The sequence below is a fragment of the Rhamphochromis longiceps genome, linkage group LG4 (genome assembly GCF_057381845.1).
Source record: "Rhamphochromis longiceps isolate RC_006_pf linkage group LG4, R_longiceps_female_GT1.1, whole genome shotgun sequence".
NCBI classification, from domain to species: Eukaryota; Metazoa; Chordata; class Actinopteri; order Cichliformes; family Cichlidae; genus Rhamphochromis; species Rhamphochromis longiceps.
Genome location: NC_140560.1, coordinates 10,973,513 through 10,992,208, shown reverse-complemented (window position 1 = coordinate 10,992,208; position 18,696 = coordinate 10,973,513). Strand labels below are relative to the sequence as shown.

At 43.5% G+C, this 18,696-nt stretch overlaps 1 protein-coding gene across 1 annotated transcript; it reads right to left on the bottom strand.

The window, feature by feature from the left end:
- Positions 1–5,309: 5,309 nt before the first annotated feature.
- Positions 5,310–18,630, bottom strand: LOC146671071 (envoplakin-like). The gene is made up of 22 exons (XM_085403245.1): positions 18,472–18,630; positions 15,194–15,293; positions 14,848–15,002; positions 14,535–14,658; positions 14,307–14,438; positions 14,185–14,226; positions 13,925–14,086; positions 13,699–13,806; positions 13,510–13,605; positions 13,323–13,433; positions 12,495–12,641; positions 12,248–12,402; positions 12,052–12,149; positions 11,754–11,923; positions 11,482–11,660; positions 10,592–10,730; positions 10,295–10,488; positions 10,056–10,206; positions 9,864–9,947; positions 9,620–9,760; positions 9,249–9,341; positions 5,310–9,087 (listed from the first exon to the last, which is right to left on the bottom strand). Exons 1-22 carry the CDS (start codon positions 18,510–18,512, stop codon positions 5,587–5,589), a joined length of 6,123 nt encoding a protein of 2,040 aa, XP_085259371.1. The 5' UTR covers positions 18,513–18,630; the 3' UTR covers positions 5,310–5,586.
- Between the last annotated feature and the right edge of the window lie 66 nt (positions 18,631–18,696).

Below are 18,696 nucleotides of genomic sequence, written 5' to 3'. Positions count from 1 at the left end.
TTTTCTGTGACAGTGTTTCAATAAAATGTTTTATACTGTTTTTTAAGATGAAAAAGTTTCATTTTTAATGTAATTTGTTCTCTCAGACATTTGATATTCTCTTTGCTGTAAGATTGCACTAACCATAGCTTACACAAGCACCCACTGTCTTTAGCTGTCCCTGCACTCCATGCTGTAGACAGTGTGCTGTGCAGGTGAAGCTGTAATCCATGACACAGTCACCGACTCAGGTGTAATCCCCTAACGTACCAGGACGAGCTGCTCCCACCCCTCTGAAGGACAAACCTGGTAGTGGTCACCTCATAAATGACCCAGAACTGTCACATCAACACTACCTCAGAGTGGAAGTCTGAATGTAAGCGCATTTATGGATATTTCTTAAAAAGCTATGGGGAGAAAAATCATCACAGGATTAAAATTGCTCTCTCTTGGATGTGAGAGACGAGCTGGATTCTATCTTTACACTTTGTACCTTAAAGATCAGGTACTTATTTAGACCCCTGTATTTCCTACGTCATGAAGGCCAAACCTTAACCTCTGGTGATTTGGTACTTCCCTGTAATGGTCCAAAAATGATGATTATGGTCCAAAAGTAGGGAATTTGAATCTGCACCTGTAGCCACTAAACACAGAGGGATTTAAACTCATCAGAAATGGAAATAAAACTTTAAAACCATTAAAATATAATCCAACCATTTTCTTCCACTTACCCAGCTGCAGTCTGTCCGAGCTATCAGTGACCGAACACGGTTCAGTGGAATGTAAGTATGTGCATACAGTAGTTTTGTGAAGTATGAAGACATAATGACGCAAGACTCAGACTGTGAAAAATCAGTCAGTGCCTCTCATCTGATCACCTTAGGATCAGCTGGGGTTTTTTTTTGTTAATTAGAAGAAGAAAAAATTGTAAATAAATGTAAAACTGATTGGGGTGCAGTTATACACTCAATAGTCTCTCCATTAGGTACACCTGATCAGCTGTGCGTTAATGCAAATATCTGATCAGCCAATCACATTGCAACATTTCAGTGCATTTAGGCGTGTAGACATTGACGAGGTGACCTGCTGAAGTTCAAACTGAGCATCTGAGTGAGAATGAACTGGGATTTAAGTAACTTTGAAGGTGGCATGGTTGTTGGTGCCAGGCAGGCTGGTCTGAGTGTTTCAGAAACTGCTCATCTGCTGGGATTTTCCAACACAGCCATCTGTAGGCTTTACAGAAAATGGTCTGAAGAAGAGAAAACATCCAGTGAGCAGTAGTGTTCTGGCTGAAAGGCGATGGTAAGCCAACTCATCTCCTGATTTATTACAACCACAGAAGAGCATCTCTCAGTGCACATTGAACATGGAGCTGCAGAAGAGCACACTGGGTGGTGCTTGTGCCAGCTAAATAGGAAACTAAGGCTACAATTAGTACAAGCTCACCAAATTGGACAATAGAAGAAGTTTTATTAGCTAGAGTCGGTTAAACATTGCCTGATCTGATGAGTCTCGATTTCTTCTGTGACATTCAGATAGTGGGTGTCAGAATTTGGCATAAACATTAGGGGTGCAACGATATTCGCATCGATATTGAACCGTTCGATACAGTGCTTTCGGTTCGGTACGCATATGTATCGAACAATACAACATTTGTAATTTATTTTATCAATTTTCCTTCTGACGATGCTGTCTGTGTGGAGCGCTCAGTGAATCTGTGTTCGACTACTCCGCCTAGGCTGCACTGTCGAGCGCAGATCCACTGAGCGCTCCACACAGACAGCATAGTCAGAAGGAAGAGCGCAGGGCAAGCTAGCGAGACAGAAGTTAAGCTCTCCTTGCAACAGGCAAATTGACCCTCATTCAGATCTGGCGTTTGGAATTATTTTGGTTTTCATGTGACGTATGACCCTGAAGGTAAGCGAGTCATGGACTAAAGTAAAACAGTATGTTGGATGTGCCATGCAATGCTCAATTACATTGGTGTGAACTAGTGTGTTAGCGCAGTTAGCTCGTTAAGGTGTTGGCCGTCTAGCCCCATGCACGGAGCGATCGGCGGTAGCTCGTTAACGGAGATTTGCCGTGTTGTGGCGTTAAGGTCATTTCAACGAGATTAACCTGAAAGCACTAGTGGGAACACAACGAATATGACTGCACATTTACGCCGACATCATCCTAGTGCAAAGACAAAAACAACAAGCATGCTACTAACTTTAGCCGAGTCATTTAGACAGCTGTTAGCACATGATTCTCCTTATGCTGCTGAGAATATAGCCCAGAAGAAGCGGATAGTATAGCTTTTATTTTGGAAAGAGACATTTCTCTGTAATAAACTCTCTTTTCCAAAGATGAGTGATTCCTCAATCAGATACAGGGCTTGCAATATCACTAGCCCGACGTCCCGGAGCTAGCGATTTTTTCAGTCGGGCTACCAAAATCTATCTCTTCCCTGCCCGTCGGGCTATTGTAGGAAAAATATATGTCAGTGCTTTTGCATTCTTTCAGAAATGTAGCTGGGTAATTATGTCATTGGCATCGGTGAGCCACTGTCAATATGTGACATATTGAAGTCGCGTTTGAATTTGCGCTTGTTTTTTTGCTTTCACTTTGCAATCGTGCGAACTGTGTATAGAGAGCGACAGCACTGATCTGTGAGTGATGATAATTTGTGCACCAATTCCTCTGACATCGTCTTATTAATCGTTAGCTTACTATGCAAACATGACAAGTGAAATCTCCCGCAGCTTAAACATGTGAGAGGTTGATCGCGCAGAGAATCGCTGAGCTTATGTGAGTGCATGTGTAAAAGCATTTCAGTTCTGCTGAGCCAAATAAGACAGGTCAGGGTGAAGAAGTGACAGCCAAATAAAAGCTTACCACAAAACGGAGAAGTTATGACAAATCAGACTATAAGGCAAAAAGAAAGTGCAGCTTTATGGTTTCATGGACAAAAGAATTTCTGTGGCTGCAATATGATGAGCTAAATAACCAGGGCTGCACATAAGTGGTCCGCAGGTGCGCATTCGCTGTCAAAATAAAAAACACGCACAAGGGTTAGGGTTAAATTTAAAAACTGTACTTTTGAGTTAAAATATATATTTATAATTTTAATAAATGACAAATTAAAAAGGCATGAACATTTTTTTGTATCGAAAAAATATCGAACCGTGACACCAAAGTATCGAACCGAACCGAACCGTGAATTTTGTGTATCGTTGCACCCCTAATAAACATGGGTCCATCCTACCTGGTATCAGGCGGATGCTGCTGGTGTAAAGGTGTCGGGGACATTTTCTTGGTTAACCATGGGTCTCGTAGCACCAAATGAGCATCATTTAAACATCACACCTACTAGAGTATTGTTGCTGACCATGTTCATTCCTGTATGACCGTAGTGTACCCATCCTCTGATGTCCCCCTCAGATTCAACCCATCTAACTTGTTGAATCTGTGCCGCAAAGAATTAAAGCAGTTCTGAAGGTAAAAGGCTGTCCGAGCAAAAGCCACCTACCTAATAAAGCAGCTGGTAAGTGAAAGTTTTGTCTCTCTCTTTTACTGTATAAAAATGCTCTCTTTAAATATGATTTTTTTTTTCCAGGAAACTGAACTATTTCAATTTGTGACTCCTTTTAAAAATCTTGTAGACTTTGGGAAGGATGATTGCATCAAAGATTTTTTCACATTCTTTCAGTTAAATTTTTCTCTTCCAGCAGAAATCTGCAGAGTGAAGTTGGCTCGCAGCGATATTGTCTTATGGCTGATTCCAGCCAGCTGGCACCTTTGCACATTTTGCTCGATGGGAGTTTCTTCCTCCTGGCAGAAAGTTTTATTTTAGTCTTGTGATACTGAGGTCTTCATAAGGCCATGCATGCTGTTTATTTAAGGATTTGTCAGTGTGTGGATGACTGTGATGAGAACTCATATAGTTTGCAGCTTTATATTTAAATGCTTTCAGTAATGATCAATTTCAAGTAGCAACAATAGACTGAAAATTTGCTGCCTATATTTATTTAAAGAGTGCAAATACTGGACGGGCTGCCTGAATGAGAGCGCTCCAAATGGTAGCTGATATGTTGTTGGCATGATTGCAGGGCAGGCATATGTGAGGCTTTGCCGTCTTCATTCACAGAGTCCAAATCAATTCAGAGACCCATTGTCAATGTTTAACCGATAGCGCCGTAGTCTAGAATTATAACTGCAATAATCAAACAAAACAAAGAGGAGCTTCCAATTATCACATACGTCACTCGGGCAATAATCGGTGAGTCCAAAGGGACCACTTTTGCTGCTACGCACTAGTGATGCTGCCATATAGCAGGCTTTTTAATAGGCAGGCGGTTATTAGACACGCATTATGGGGTTAGACACAAAAACATCTGAAATCCACAATTTAACTCCAATTTTCACTTTGAAAAAATGAGAAATTACATCATTATGTGAGCCAACTACATTAAGTGAGATGACCCAACCAAATCAGGGGACATCCTTCATCCCCCCGGCTTTGGACACAGAATGGGGCTACTGCAGTCTCCAGACAGGCTCACGTGCAATAATCCCACAAAGTCCTTACAGTCACCGGGTAATCTGGCAGGCAGACATCCCAGCATGGAGGCCACACATTCCCAACACCGTTTTCTATCACCACCGCAGTGTTAGACCATAACCAATATCACAACTTAGGCCCATGTAGACAAATCAGCTTCTGCACGCTCCTTTGCTCATCGGCCTGGAGACAAGAAGGCGTGCACGTCGCTGGGGCAGTCTGTTATTAGACGCACGCCTCAACGAGTTCGACCTTGTTAACCTTAACGCACTACAGTGCTCTTATGTGACTCATGTTTAATCTGTATCCGTAATCCACCATTTCCAAACATATGACTCGCTGGGGTTGGCAGCTTTGTACAACTATTTTCATGAGAGGGGTATTTGTAGTTGCAACACAAGCGTCACTTATGAAGAACACTGTTTCTGGTAATGCCAGATTCCTCATATTAATGTTGAAAACTAGGAGTCCGCGGTCATCATGGACTGTATATAAAACATGGACAAAGCTGGCAAACTAAAAAGTGAAGGCCGGAGAACTGGAGAAGTGGCTTGAACCTGCAATGTCCAGCAGGGGGCAGCAAATGCAGCTGCATAAAGTTGTACAGAAGTCTGCTTTATGACCTGAGTAAATGCTTTCCAGATGAGTTTATAGGTTCTATTGCTACTTTCAGATCATACCGACTCAGTTCTGCAGCACTTTGATGTCCAGGTTACACCCGTGACTGGTCAAAAGCCTATCACAGGCTGCAGCTGGTTGTATTTTAAATAACAAGGCAGAAAAAAAATCAAAGTGAAGCATTTTAATAAGCCCCTATGCAGCACATACATAACAAAAAATAACTGTTTTCACAGCAGACCAACAATAGAACTGGAAAAAATGAAACAGATAAAAGTGTGCAGCTCTACCAGACACTTTTTTTTCAGTGTTTTCAAAACATATGAACACCTGTCTTTCTCTTTTTCTTTCCCCCCTAAATATGTTAAATAGACTTTTCATGCACCCTCTAGCACCACAGTCTGTAGAAAATTAAATCTTTAGCTAAATTTAGACTTTAAAACTTCCTAGAAACGGAAGTTTGAGTATGATGGAGCATTGGCAACGTCAGTGGAGGTTGCAGGAAGAAGCAAGAGGCCTGTGCTGAAATCTTTTCTACACAGATCCATCGCCTGTTTGTATGATATCTTCCCTTTACTGATGGGGTCCACCAGCTCCTTTGTGTGGGAAGCCTCATCTTGCAGATCTTTTGCCGTTGTGCTGTCAATCAGACCGGTGGCGAGAGCTTCCTTGATAGTGAGGCGGCCTGCTTTGGTGGGATCTACCAACCCGCCGGTCAAATACTGCGCCTCTAAGTACCTCCTGGCATTTTCTTGGGGAATGAACCCTTTCTGTGCTGCCTGTCCTACAGCGAGACGCTGTTTGGTCACAGGATCCTCGACTCCGGTGAAGGCCTTCTGGGCATTCAGAAGCTTATACTTTTGGTTTGTGTCAATGAGGCCCTGTTCAGCTGCTTTGTGGACAGACAGCTTGTCCTTTTTGCCCAGATCAACTATTCCACCGGTGGCTGCTTGTGCCTCCAGCAGCTTTAGAGCAGTGTCGGCATCAATGAGACCGCGGGTGAGGGCACTTCTCACAGACATGCGGCTTTCGGTGGTGGTGTCAAAAATGCCAGAGATTGGGAAAAACTCATCACCTGGTAAAGCGCTGAGGTTGGTCAGACTGCCGAGACTGCCGCTGTATTGAGTGTTCAGGTTAGTGTAGGAGGACCTCAGAGATGAAGACATGGAGCTCAAGGGAGAGGTTGAGATGGGTTTGGTAGGAGCGGTTGGGATTGTTTTGGTGGGAGATTTTGGCATTAATGGAGGAACGTAGGGCTTGCTTCTTTCGCCTGCAACGAGGAGAGCAAACTCAGAAATGGGCATTTTCCCTTCCTTGTAGCGGCTCACGTCACGTTGAGTCAAACGGCCCTCCCTCAGAGCATCCCTCACAGAGTACTGATTCCCACTTTTTCGATCGTGCAAAATGATTGTATCTCCACCTGGACCAGTTGAAGTGATTTCCTCCCAGTCACACTCCAGCTCTGACAGCTTGATGTACTGGTTTCGATCGATTAGTCCCTGTAAGTAGGCATCGTAGGGTGACAGATCTTTACCAGTTTCTGGATCCAAGATGGTGATCTTGGTGGAAAGATTTGCCTCTCTGGTTTTAGTCTCAGAATGGTCCTCATGCTTTATTTTGTCCAGCATCTCGATGATGAGTTTGTCTTTCTCGTGTATTTTGTCCTTCTCTTTTAGAATCTCTTTTTCAAGCCTCTGTATTTCAGAGGACGTCTTAAGACTTCTCTGCCGCACCGTCAGGTTCCTCTCACTCATCAACTTGGACTGTTGCTGGAAGGTGATGCTGATACTCTGTCTTTGGGACTCTAAGGTTTTGAACTGCTTCAGGAGATCTTCCTTATCTCTCTGCAGAGCATCTCTGATGGAAATGAGAGTGGTCTCCTCCTGAGAAGTCACAGACCTTGACGTCTGCAGATGGGTCATTTTGAGGTGTGTGCTTTGAATGTTATCTTCTTGGTTCCGCCTGAGATTTCTCTCCTTTGTTACTAGCTCTCTGAGTTGTTCCCTTTCAGCTTCAACTGCTGGGTCTTTCTCCACACGGACAACTTCTCGGTAAACAACCTTCTCAATCGATTTTTCCTTTTGCAGAGTTTCAAGCTTGAGCTTTATGTTGCGGATTTCTCTCTCTAAACGATTGATTTCATTGCCCTCTGTCTCCAAGTTGTCATGTATACTACCAATAAGTTTGTCCAGCTGAGGATCCTTCTCCACTTTCAAGACCTCCTCGACAATTATTCTTTCCTCAATGGGTGGTGGGGTATTCTCCAGTTCAAGAATACGAGCTTTGATCTGTCTCAGCTCTGACTCTACTTGGATCTTCTTCTGACGATCATCCAGCTGAGCCAGCATAATCTCTTTATCTTGAATCAGAGCTCTGAGTTGTCGGACTTCCAGTTCAAGTTTTCTGCGGGTTTTCGTTTCATCATCCAGTTTCTTGTTTAATTTCTCATGCTCCAGGATCTGCTTAGGGTCCTTCTGAAGCCGAACCACTTCTTGTGTTAGAATTTTCTCCTGTGGCTTCTGCCTTTCGAGGGTGATGTGTTGGTTCTGCAGGTCAAAGAGACATTCCTCTAAAGATCGGCGCTGCTGAATCTCTTCTCTGAGGTTCCGTCGAAGCCTGTCAGCTTCTTTCTCCAGAAGAGGATCATTCTCATATTTAATGACTTCTTTATTCACTAGCTGTGTCTCCACTTTAGTTTTTTCAGCTTTCAGCTCATCCCTTTCTTTGCGCAGGTGGGTCAGAAGCTCTATGGTGGTGTCATAGTTGACTTGCAGACGGTTCATTTGGTTGTTTAGTCTTTGTAATTCCCTGATGACTTCTGGACTCTTTTCTTCTTTGATCACCTCTTGGGTCACCTCCTTGTACTCCACCTTGGGCTTCTGAGCCCGCAGTGTAACCAGAGTTTTTGTCACTGTGTCAATTTCTTTCTCCGTGTCCGTGCGGTTTTGGCTTGAATCCTGCAGCTCTTTTCTCAGACGTATCATCTCGACCTCTGTCTCAGGATCGACTCTGTAAATCTCGTTGATGATTTCCTTCACCTCCACCTTTGGCCTGAGATTCTCCAGTTCACTGTAACGTAACTGAAGGGTGGTCAGGTCTTTCATCAAGATAACGTTTTCATCCTTCTCTTCTTCCAAAGTCATCCGCAGCTTGTTTGACTCTTCAACCGTTTCCGGATCTTGTCGTACCTGGCTCACAACCTTCGTAATAACCTTGGGCTGGATGGTGGGGATGACCCTCTCCAGTGTGTTTATTTGGCTCCTTGTGCTAAAAATGTGATCATTGAGGGCCTTGCATCGGTACTCCTCCTCTGCAATATCACTCTGGAACAGAAGAACAGCTTTCAGCATCTCTGGATCTTTCTCAAGTCTCACCACTTCCTTTTTAACAACTTTCTCTATGATTTTTGGTTTCTGCTGAGCCAAAACGGTTATCTCTTTTTTCACTTGAACTGCCTCTGTGTTCCTCGTTTGGAGTTCCAGGCGCAACCTCTGTATCTCGTCTCGAAGCTTAGCTGCTTCTTTATCAAGCTGGGGGTCCTTCTCGTATTCGGTGAGGATCTTAGTCACTAGTTTAGGCTCGACTTTGGTTAGCTGCAGCTCCAGTTTGATAATCTTCTCATTGTTGATTTCAATCTCTGTTTTGGTGCCTGACCTTTTCAGTTCTTCATCCTCGATCCGACTTTTCAGCGACTTCAGTTCCATCTCCAGTTTGGGATCGCGGTAATATTGCACCACCTCCTTCTCCTCCAACCTCTCCACTCCTCTCCTGTTCTTCAGAGACATAAACCTCTTGCGGTATGTATCCAGGTTGTTTTCAGCATGAAGACGCCTGTTGACCTCCTCACTTAATTCCTTTTTCAGACTATCGCTTTGCTCCTGGTCTTTCATTTGGCTCTGGAGCTGCAGCTGCTGAGTGACAGCCACCTGACTGATTTTCTCTTCATTCTGCACATAAATAAAAGGACACAAAGGAGGTCAGAGAAGGCAGGTGAGGTGAGGTGGTGAGTATTATTTAATGTAAAAAAACAGAAAACAAAAAACACAGACACACAGTGAAATAACAACAACAATGCTGCTGGGTTTATTTTGATTCCATGATATCCTACCATAGCCATGATGTTCTTTGTTGTACCCAACTGATTTAGTAGCTGGTTGTTCTCTGCAGACACCTCAGCGAAGTGGTTCAACAGATCTTTCTCCTGTAGTAAAAGAAGAAGATTCTTATTTCCATCTACAATAATTTAAAATTTGGTTATACAGAAATGGCAAGACCGCAACAGAGAAAAAAGCAGGGAACTGTGAATTATGACAGTAAATAAGTCAAATACAGCATGACAAAAAGGTGGGTTGCAAAGCTGCTTGCAGAGTCACTTATTGACTCTGTTGAGCCAATGGTGTGCTTGAAGTAATGATTGACAAAGAAAAATATCTTTTTGTAGCTACTTTATTGTCTTTGTGTAGCTGTGTGAAACCATACCGTTCTCTGTATCGCCTGAGACAGAGTTGAAGTTTGACGTTTCAGTGAAACTGGTTCCTCGTCAACGTCTTCTTCACTCTCGTCAGCACCATCATCATCCGTCAGAATGGCACTGTAAGTGTTTGACTTGATCTCATAGTCCTGAAAAGAAATAGAAATACATTTAAGAATGGCATCATTTTGAGGCTATGCCTAATATACAGTAAATATTTCGCTAGGTTTAGGTCTTCTTCTCAGAACTCACATTTAAGACATTTTGCAGATTGCGGGAAAGGTCCTTGACGCGGTTAAGATCACCTGACTTCTTCTTGATGTCCTCTACCACTCTCTAAAAAATAACCAAAAGCAGACTTGAGCTATTTTATTTATAGACATCAGAGTCTTGTTAATGCATGTAAATAAAATGAAAATTACAAAACAAAATACTTCCACTCACCTTCTGAGAATTCTCCTTGCTTGTAATTTGTGCCACTCCGTCCGTAGGTTTGATCTTATTATCTGGCAAATTGACCAAGAAGAAGTCCAGCGACTGAACGGCACTCTGGAAATCCTGGTTTTTATTGACTGCTTGCTGCACAAGAGCAGACCTAAAGCAAAAACATACACGCGAGTTACAACAACACCCATGTGCAATGGTTACCACAATGCCTGATTTTGTCTTTACTTTTCTCTCACCTCTCCTGAAGCTGGCTATTGACCCTTGTGTAACGGTTTTTCAGGTTCTTCACCTGGTCCTCCTGGCGGCGGATGTCGGGACAATACTCATTGAGATTCTGTTGCAGAGAGTTGCACGCCTGCTCTGTCAGGTCCAATTCTTTGCCTAATTTCTTCAGCTCATCTTTCTTTGAGGCCACATCTTTACTCATTGCCTGTTTGACAACATAACGACAAAGAAAAGGCATGAGAAAAGACACATTTGCACGATTCCAGTTATCTATATTGTTGTGTACGTTTTAGATTTATTTACAACACCTGAAGCTTCTGGTTGCGGCTCTGAAGAGAGTTTGGTTGGTCAAGAATGGTGCCGTCTTTAGCCAGTTCTTTCTCAAACCCAGAGACAACGCCCTCTACGTTCTTTATCTCTTTCTCCAAGTACATGGAAGCTGTTGCTCTGATGAAAGCAGAGAAGTAGCAAAGTTAAATAAAATAAAGAAAACGCCACAAGAACACGCACATAGATATGCTACTCTACTATATCTGAACTGACACGTTGCTAAATGCTCAATTTAATGGTAAAATCCATTGAAACAATTGGCTATTTTTGTCCACTGTTTACCACAGCTGTCAATGTTGGGTGAGATGTGTCCATCTTTATTTACTACAGAGGCTGTAAAACCTTTTGAAATAAATCCAATACAGGTCATTCAGTCAGAGAAGTTCACTTCTGACTGTTGTCTCTTTCTTTATGTTTCTGGGGTGAAGGGGACCCCTCCTCTGTCAATAAAACATGTGCATGATGCCTTTTATCTTGAGTCTAAAGGTCCAAGAACGGACTGAAATGTCCATCCACAGCACGCGAACGCCTACAAATTCTCTTCTCCTCCACCTCTGGTGTAATCCATATGTAGCCGGTCTCTAGCCACATATATAAAACACGATCAGGTGGAAGGGAGATAATTGTATTCAATTATGGTGGGGGAACATGACGGTTTCCACAAACCTGCTTATTTTTAATGGCTTAATTATACGTTTATGACGTATCATTTTTCATTCAAGGCATAATTACACGCTAGTCTATGTATATTTATGAGTGAACTAGGCTTTTTTTCTATTAAAACACTTCCATTATAATGACTGCACTTTAAGGAAGATTTCATTCTAGATTTGAGATTTTATTTAGAATTTCATTCTAATGTTCGTACTTTTTATTATAAAGGTCGATGAGAGCATTGATGTCATCAAACTTTTTGTTGGTGGCGCTGAGTTTAGGTGGTAGGGCAGAGGCGGTGGGACCCAGAGGTTTCTTAGCCAGAATAGGATCCACTTCTCTCTGGATGGCAGATTTCTCTGACTCTAGCTTCTTCACAGCGAGAGCCGATTTCTGGAGGGCAAAGGAACACGTTTAGATAGGACATAATTCAATTACGTTGTGACCTGCGTGGTGCCATTGAAGTATAATGCTCGTCATGTTTACCTCATGCTCTTGCAATCTGTTTGCCAGGTCCTGAGTTGGGTTACGGTTGTCTAACGGGGTCCTCGCTCGCCTCAGGATCTCCTTTTCCAGCGCCTCCAGGGCTTTATTGATTTTGCCTAATTCACTGAGGAGCTCTGCAACTCTGGGATTCTCTGGACTTTTAACAGCAACTGAGGAGAAAGGAAAACGGCTCTACAATGAAAAGACAGACTAGCCCAATCGTTTCAGAAAAGACTTCTGTCCTGGTCTGAAAGTCCAAGGAGATGAGAAGAAGTGAAGTGACTGCTTTTGTTCTCACCTCTTTTCTGAGTCTGAATCACTTCTACAGCAGGGCTCTTTAAGGAGGCTATGAGAGCAGATCTACGACGCTTTAGATCAGCCAGCTGTCTGTCCAGACTGAACACACACACACACACACACAGTGCTGGTTTAAAATCAGCTTCAGGTTGAATTATAATCACCAATAAAGTATGCTGAAGGAGTCGTGATTATACCTATTCACTGTCTCCAAGGCCTCAGGATCGGGTGGTGGGATCATAAAACATGCTGCAGAGAGGGTTTTGGTTTTCCCACTGCTGTCCTGAAGCTTCCAGTTGTTATTATCAGAGCTGGACTTCAGGGTTAGCTTCTCACCACGTCGTACGGCACCCTAAAACAGATAGAGAAGGAAAGAGTAATCCCTAAATTTACTATCGCCAACATAAGGTGGCTGCCTGTAAATGACAGCTGTTGACATCGTACCTCTTCATCGATCCAGTCACACAGGGATATTACAGTGGTCGGTTTGCTGAGCTGCATTCTGCGCAACTTCAGAGGCACGACGCTATCGCTAAGTTCCCTGAGGGCAGCCAGGCGCTGCTCATTCCTCTTCACTGCTGGTTCATCTCCCTGAAAGTGAATTTCAAAACAGTTTCAAAGTAGTTTCCATGTTTTCCCACTGTTCAAGTAGTTAGAGGTACAAACTGATTCCTTGAGTATATCCTTAAATGGGGACAATGGGTTTATTTTGCACCATAACACAACAAAGTCACCATTGTTCAGCAAGGAAATGAACACTTTAATGAGCAGAATTAAGTATAAAGTATAAAGTCAATAAAGGCCGAACTGGTGGTTCTAAATGGGCCAAAGGTGCGAATGGTTATCTGTACACAGTATTATTAGGAGGAGACAGACATTTGAACTTTGTCATAAATCCCACACACTTAACAACTACAGTAGCACTGCTGTAATAACCATTTTAACATCCCTGATCTTGAACATTGGCCTAAAATCATTCCTTTCTACGGCAGTCTCAGTCATCACAGCAGTTTGTTGTTGTTACAGTCCAGCTGAGTCTCCTAATTTCATGGGTATGGAAGTCTGTGCATTTAAAATTGTAACAGACTGAATTCCCAAACTGTTGTCTGGTTTGGTTTGGTGTTAATTTTTGGTAGAATTTTCCATGTACCACCTTTGACTAGTTGTCGGTCCCTCTTGTGTCAGCCATGAAAACATGGCTTTTCTATGCTTGTTAAGACTCCTAGAAGTTGCACAGAAATCACAACATATTTTTAAAAAACTGTGTCTTACCTCGAGTGCCAACAGGATCTCGGGGTTCGTCTTGTTCTCCATGGACTTTGAGTCCAGAGTCGAGCTGAGTCTCTCCAGAGATTCTGACAACCTTTCTGCATCCAATTGGAACTGCATTGAACAGTCAGCTGTTAGCAGCAGGCTCTTAGTCAACTGGAAACTTTTAATTTTCCTCACAGCTCTTTACCTTTTTGTAGTTGTCAATATTGTCCAGGTGTACTTCCTGTGCCAGACACAGGTTGAGAAAGGCTTGCCATTCAGCTTGTACCGTATCTCTGTGTGCCTGACAACGACATCAACGATCATGTTTAATTAATGCTACAACCATACAGCCATACGGGACAGTAGGATGATTTATCACAGATGTAAAATGTACTTTTATGGTTGGGCTGCCGGGGTGTTTCATCTTAATGAGGTTATCTCCTTCCTCCTGCAGCTGGTTGACTTCTTGCTCGTGTGCTAACAGTCCGTTAGCTTTGAATTTCTGTGCAAAAATGAAACGTGCAAGTGCTCAATTCAAAGTTGCCTTTGCACCGATAAAATCACAAACTGGGACTTTAACTAATAATAATCACTCAGCATGCGTGATGCTGGATTCTCACCTCATACTCCATGCGGACGCTCGGCGGGTCAACCATGCGATCACTCCAGTCTCTCTGGAGGATCCTATCCTGCTGGTTCGACAGGTAGATCAGCTCCTTGCTGCAGCTTTGCATGTACTCGTATAAAGAAGCCAGGTGGTTGCGCCGTCGCTCGGAGCTCTCCTGCAGAACACGCAAGGTGCAAACAACATATGAACACCACACACAACACTCCTCAAGTTTAACTTCAAGTGGCAAATTTACTAATTAAATCGACTTACAAAAAGTTCAGCATATTTCTCTTTGACGGCAGCGTACTGCTCCTGTGAACAAACAAGAAGCACGTTAATGATCCATCTTGCACGCAGGAACTGTACATACATGTGAAGCTTTGCTCTGCTACCTGTGAGAGGGTAGTGCTGGGCTTCAGCTGGTCTTGATAGGCCTTGATCTCCTGATGGCGAAGGTTATGAGCTGCTATCTGCCTCTCTACATCAGAAAGCTTAGGGCCGTATGCCTCCGCTCTCAGCTGTTTCTGTGAAACACAACAGAGAACCATTCAAGATTCAAGCGGCTACTAAAAATCTCTGAAGGACTTTAAGGTTGCAGAAATTTTGGTCGTTCAACTGACCAGCCTCTCATCAAACAGAGGACCCCAGCCAATCTTTTGGGTCAGGTCCACATCTTGTACCGATTCGTACACTTCCCTGAAGGTAGCACAGTCCTTGGCCCAGCGATAGTGGAGATTTACCACACTGAGAGACAAAATGTTTAAGTTAGAAGTGAGAAGATGGGTGGAGAGCAAGGAAAGGGATTGTGGAAATGATTGTTTGTGGCGAGTGTGCCTCCGTGGCATGTAACAGATCAAGTTCTGTCTGCTTGGCATGCATGCTAGCGTTTGTGCGTGTTTGAATTTTGGCCATGACACCCCTAAACACACTCACTCCTTCTCAATCTCTTTAGCCTGAGGGTGTTGAAGCTTCTTGGCTCCGCCCACGTCCATGAAAAGATCCTTGAGCAGTCCCTCGGCCTGGGCCAGGTTGTCTGCATTCTCCTTCTTGTGGAGCAGTTGCTCGTTATTCCCCTTTCGCTCTTTGTCCTGCACAGGAGAACCGCAAATGCAACAAAGTAGCATTTTTTTTTTTTAAATCTCTAGATTTTTTTGCTAAACTTCTTGTGGAAAGGAAGTGCCTCAGAGATTCACTTTAACACTTATGGCAGAATGATAAGTTAAGTAAAGGAAATGCTGGCATACAGTGCCTCCACCTATGATTCATCAGGACTTCTTACCACAGCCAGCAGTTTCTCTGCTTGCAGGATATTCTTCTCCACTTGGTCTGCATTCTTTTGCATGCGAGAAATCAGCACAGCCAGTTCTTGGGCCTGAGTCCTGGGTAGGAACAGAGACAGATGATGGTGAAAATGCTCCCAATTAATCACTATCCTTATCTCCTCTGATTGGGTGTGCCTCATAAATACAAGTGGGCGTGTCTGGAGACGAGTTCCTGCCCCAAGTGGAGGAGTTCAAGTATCTCGGGGTCTTGTTCGCGAGTGATGGGAGAAGGGAGCTGGAGATCGACAGACGGATTGGGGCTGCAGCCGCAGTGATGCGGACACTGCACCGGTCCATCATGGTGAAGAGAGAGCTGAGTGTAAAAGCGAAGCTCTCAATTTACCGGTCGATCTATGTCCCTACCCTCACCTATGGTCACGAACTGTGGGTAGTGACCGAAAGAACAAGATCGCGGATACAAGCGGCGGAAATGAGCTTCCTCCGAAGGGTGGCTGGCCTCTCCCTTAGAGATAGGGTGAGAAGTTCAGCCATCTGGGAGGGGCTCAGAGTAGAGCCACTGCTCCTCCACATCGAAAGGAGCCAGCTGAGGTGGTTCGGGCATCTGACAAGGATGCCTCCTGGGCGCCTCTTGGGTGAGGTGTTCCAGGCATGTCCCACCAGGAGGAGGCCCCGGGGCAGACCCAGGACACGCTAGAGAGATTATATCTCCCGGCTGGCCTGGGAACGCCTTGTGTTCCCCCAGACAAGCTAGAGGAGGTGGCTGGGAGGTCTGGGCTTCTCTGCTTAGGCTGCTGCCCCCACGACCCAGCCCCGGATAAAGTGGAAGAAGATGGATGGATGGATGTGTCTGGAGAGGATATCCCTTCTCTGGTGCATCATACAGAGCCAAGAGTTTAAAACAAACCCTGCCACATATGCTGACTTTACTTTAGTCAATTTAACATGAGCATCCATTATTTTAAATCTGTGACAGAAAATAATGAAAAGCATAAAAGCCCAGTTTAAATATTTCCAGATGAACATGAAGAAAAAGAACATCCTAATTGTGAAAGTGGTTAAAGCTAAATGATGGTGTTATTTACCTTTCACACAAAGAAATCTGTTCAGCTGTGAACATAAAAACCAGCTCGGTGGCTCTTCGTGTTTCTTCACTTTAATGTCACTCATCAAACACTTTCCACGCAGCTCTTTGTTCTCATTAAATGTGTTTTTTTCTGTCATTCCTTCTTGGCTGTAGTATGAAAGACAACTATGTATCCTGACACACCCCAGATGAGGGGACGCACATTGCAGGGTAGAGGGGAGTGTCCCCCTGTCGCCTCCCTTTAGCAGTCAGGAATGCTGTCTGTGATGAGCTCAGACATCCCTGTTGCACCTTTAATCATATGATTAACCATTGATTGACATTTGTAGTCAGACATGATGGCTTCCAAAGGAGCACTGATGCAGGAGGGTAAGATCTAGGAGGGTGTTGTTTTCATGTCTTGCAGGGTAAAAAGGGTTTTGGATTAATTTGCTCTGTCACGTCTTTAATCTATATTTAATTCATGTAGTAAAAAGAAGAGCAATTTCAACAGTGTGTGTCAATTTTTATTTTTTATTTTTTTTGGGGGGGTGGGGGGGTGATTTTTCTTGGCCAGTGCTTGACAGCCCTGCCATAGCTGCTCGCTTTATATTAAAAAGCGCTTCATATTTCATGGTTTCTTTTGATTATTTTATTATATTTGAAATTAGTAAGAATTAGTAAGAATTTATCCCTTTTTGTTTTTAAATTGCCAGCTCTTTATCAAATAGGGTATGTAGTTATGTTATTGGTCCATGATTAAAATAAATAAACTGCAGTCCTGTTTAAAACAGCCACAGCTTAATTAACACTTGTCTTAACTAAAATTACATAAATATATACAACAACGATTTCATATAAAATAGTATTTTAAAATGTCAATTTTTTGCACTATAAAGTAAACTATAAATGTGTGTGTGTGTGTGTGTGTGTGTGTGTGTGTGTGTGTGTGTGTGTGTGTGTAATTAAATGACACACACATTTTCATTTCACAATTTGTAATTCTGACGTACTTTTAGGGAAAAACAGGATATAAATAGAATACTTCCTCGAGCACTGATTTCTCCTTTACTCAAACTGATTTTTACTACAAACATCTAAGATGCGGGTCACGTGCTTCATTCCTGAGAACCGCAGAAGAAATACGCAGCGCTGCTGGAGCTCGTGACCCCCATGAATCGCGAATGTTCAGCTCTGTGCATCAGAAATGATGTGAATGCCCACAACACAATTCAATTAAGTTTTATTTATATAGTGCCAAATCAAATCACCAGTCACCTCTACAAGGTAAAGACCCTAAAATAGCACAGACAAAATCCAGATAATCAGACGACCCCCTTGATGACCAGGAACCTCCAGCACGACCATGGTTAGGGGAGGAAGACAAGGACAGAAGACGATGAAAATGCACAGTGGTGTATAAACTCAGTGCATCATGGGACGCGCCCACCACCCTGAGCCTGTCGCAGGCATGCAGGCGGAATAAACATTCACTTCATTCAGGTACAAGTGTCACTGCGCTGATTATGAAAGCAGCAGGAAAACCCTGCCCTGCCGCTCCTTCATGCCTTCTTTCCAGTCACACTTTCAAGTCTTTGGTTTCAGGTCACGCCCCACTGTAACAGTATGAGTGTGTTTGCCTGTGTCCCCTCACACCAGGATGAGATAAAACCCCTGCTTAATCGCTTCAAGAGTCCACACATTTAACATCGTCAGGAGTCAACTCACTTTTCCCCCTCGAACAACTGCAAAGCAAGTACTGCAAGCTGCACACTATACACGCTGTCGGATGAAACAACAGGGACGTTGTTGACATATCGGCTGAGTGAGTCAGAACTTCAGCCTATTGAGTGGCACCAGAAATGGATAAAGTGAGTCAGTGAACTCTGGTGATACACCCCTTGGGCAAAGAAACAATTAAAAATGTGTGTGGTTAAGTGAAGGAGTTGGGCGAGGTGACAAACAAACTGACTTTAAAGTTAGTGACATGGAGACGAGAATGAATGAGACAGAAAGTCTGTTTGCACGTAAAAACACAGGCTGTACTTTAACACTCAGTGTGATTGTCGGGGGAAAGTGAAACAGCCTGTGCAAACATAAATGGGATCATGGCACAAAAAAAACACCATCAGGCATTTAAAAGAGAGAAACCAAGACAATACAGTAACACACACAGACAGAGGGAGAGAGAGAGAGTAAATCCCAACTCACTTGTTTAACTTCACAGTGCTGGGATCCTGTTTCTTCGACATCTTGGGACGTCGCTTGTGTGTATAATCTGAGTCCAAGTGTATTTCTTCCTAACGCTCTCTTCTTCCTCTTGCTCCCTTCTTGCCTCCCGTGGCGTCTCCCTCTCAGTTAAGGGAGCGTTCACCTGTCTCAGCTCCTCCCCGGGCCAGCAGGTGTGTCGCCAGGAAAAGCAGAGAGAGCGGCAGA

Excerpts from the sequence above, each read along its gene's own strand:
- LOC146671071 (XM_085403245.1), bottom strand. The coding sequence starts at position 18,512 with ATGTCGAAGAAACAGGATCCCAGCACTGTGAAGTTAAACAA. Across the intron at positions 15,003-15,193 it reads CAGAGAAACTGCTGGCTGTG|GACAAAGAGCGAAAGGGGAA; the intron begins GTAAGAAGTCCT and ends TCTCCTGTGCAG. Across the intron at positions 14,439-14,534 it reads CTCTGTTTGATGAGAGGCTG|AAACAGCTGAGAGCGGAGGC; the intron begins GTCAGTTGAACG and ends TGTGTTTCACAG.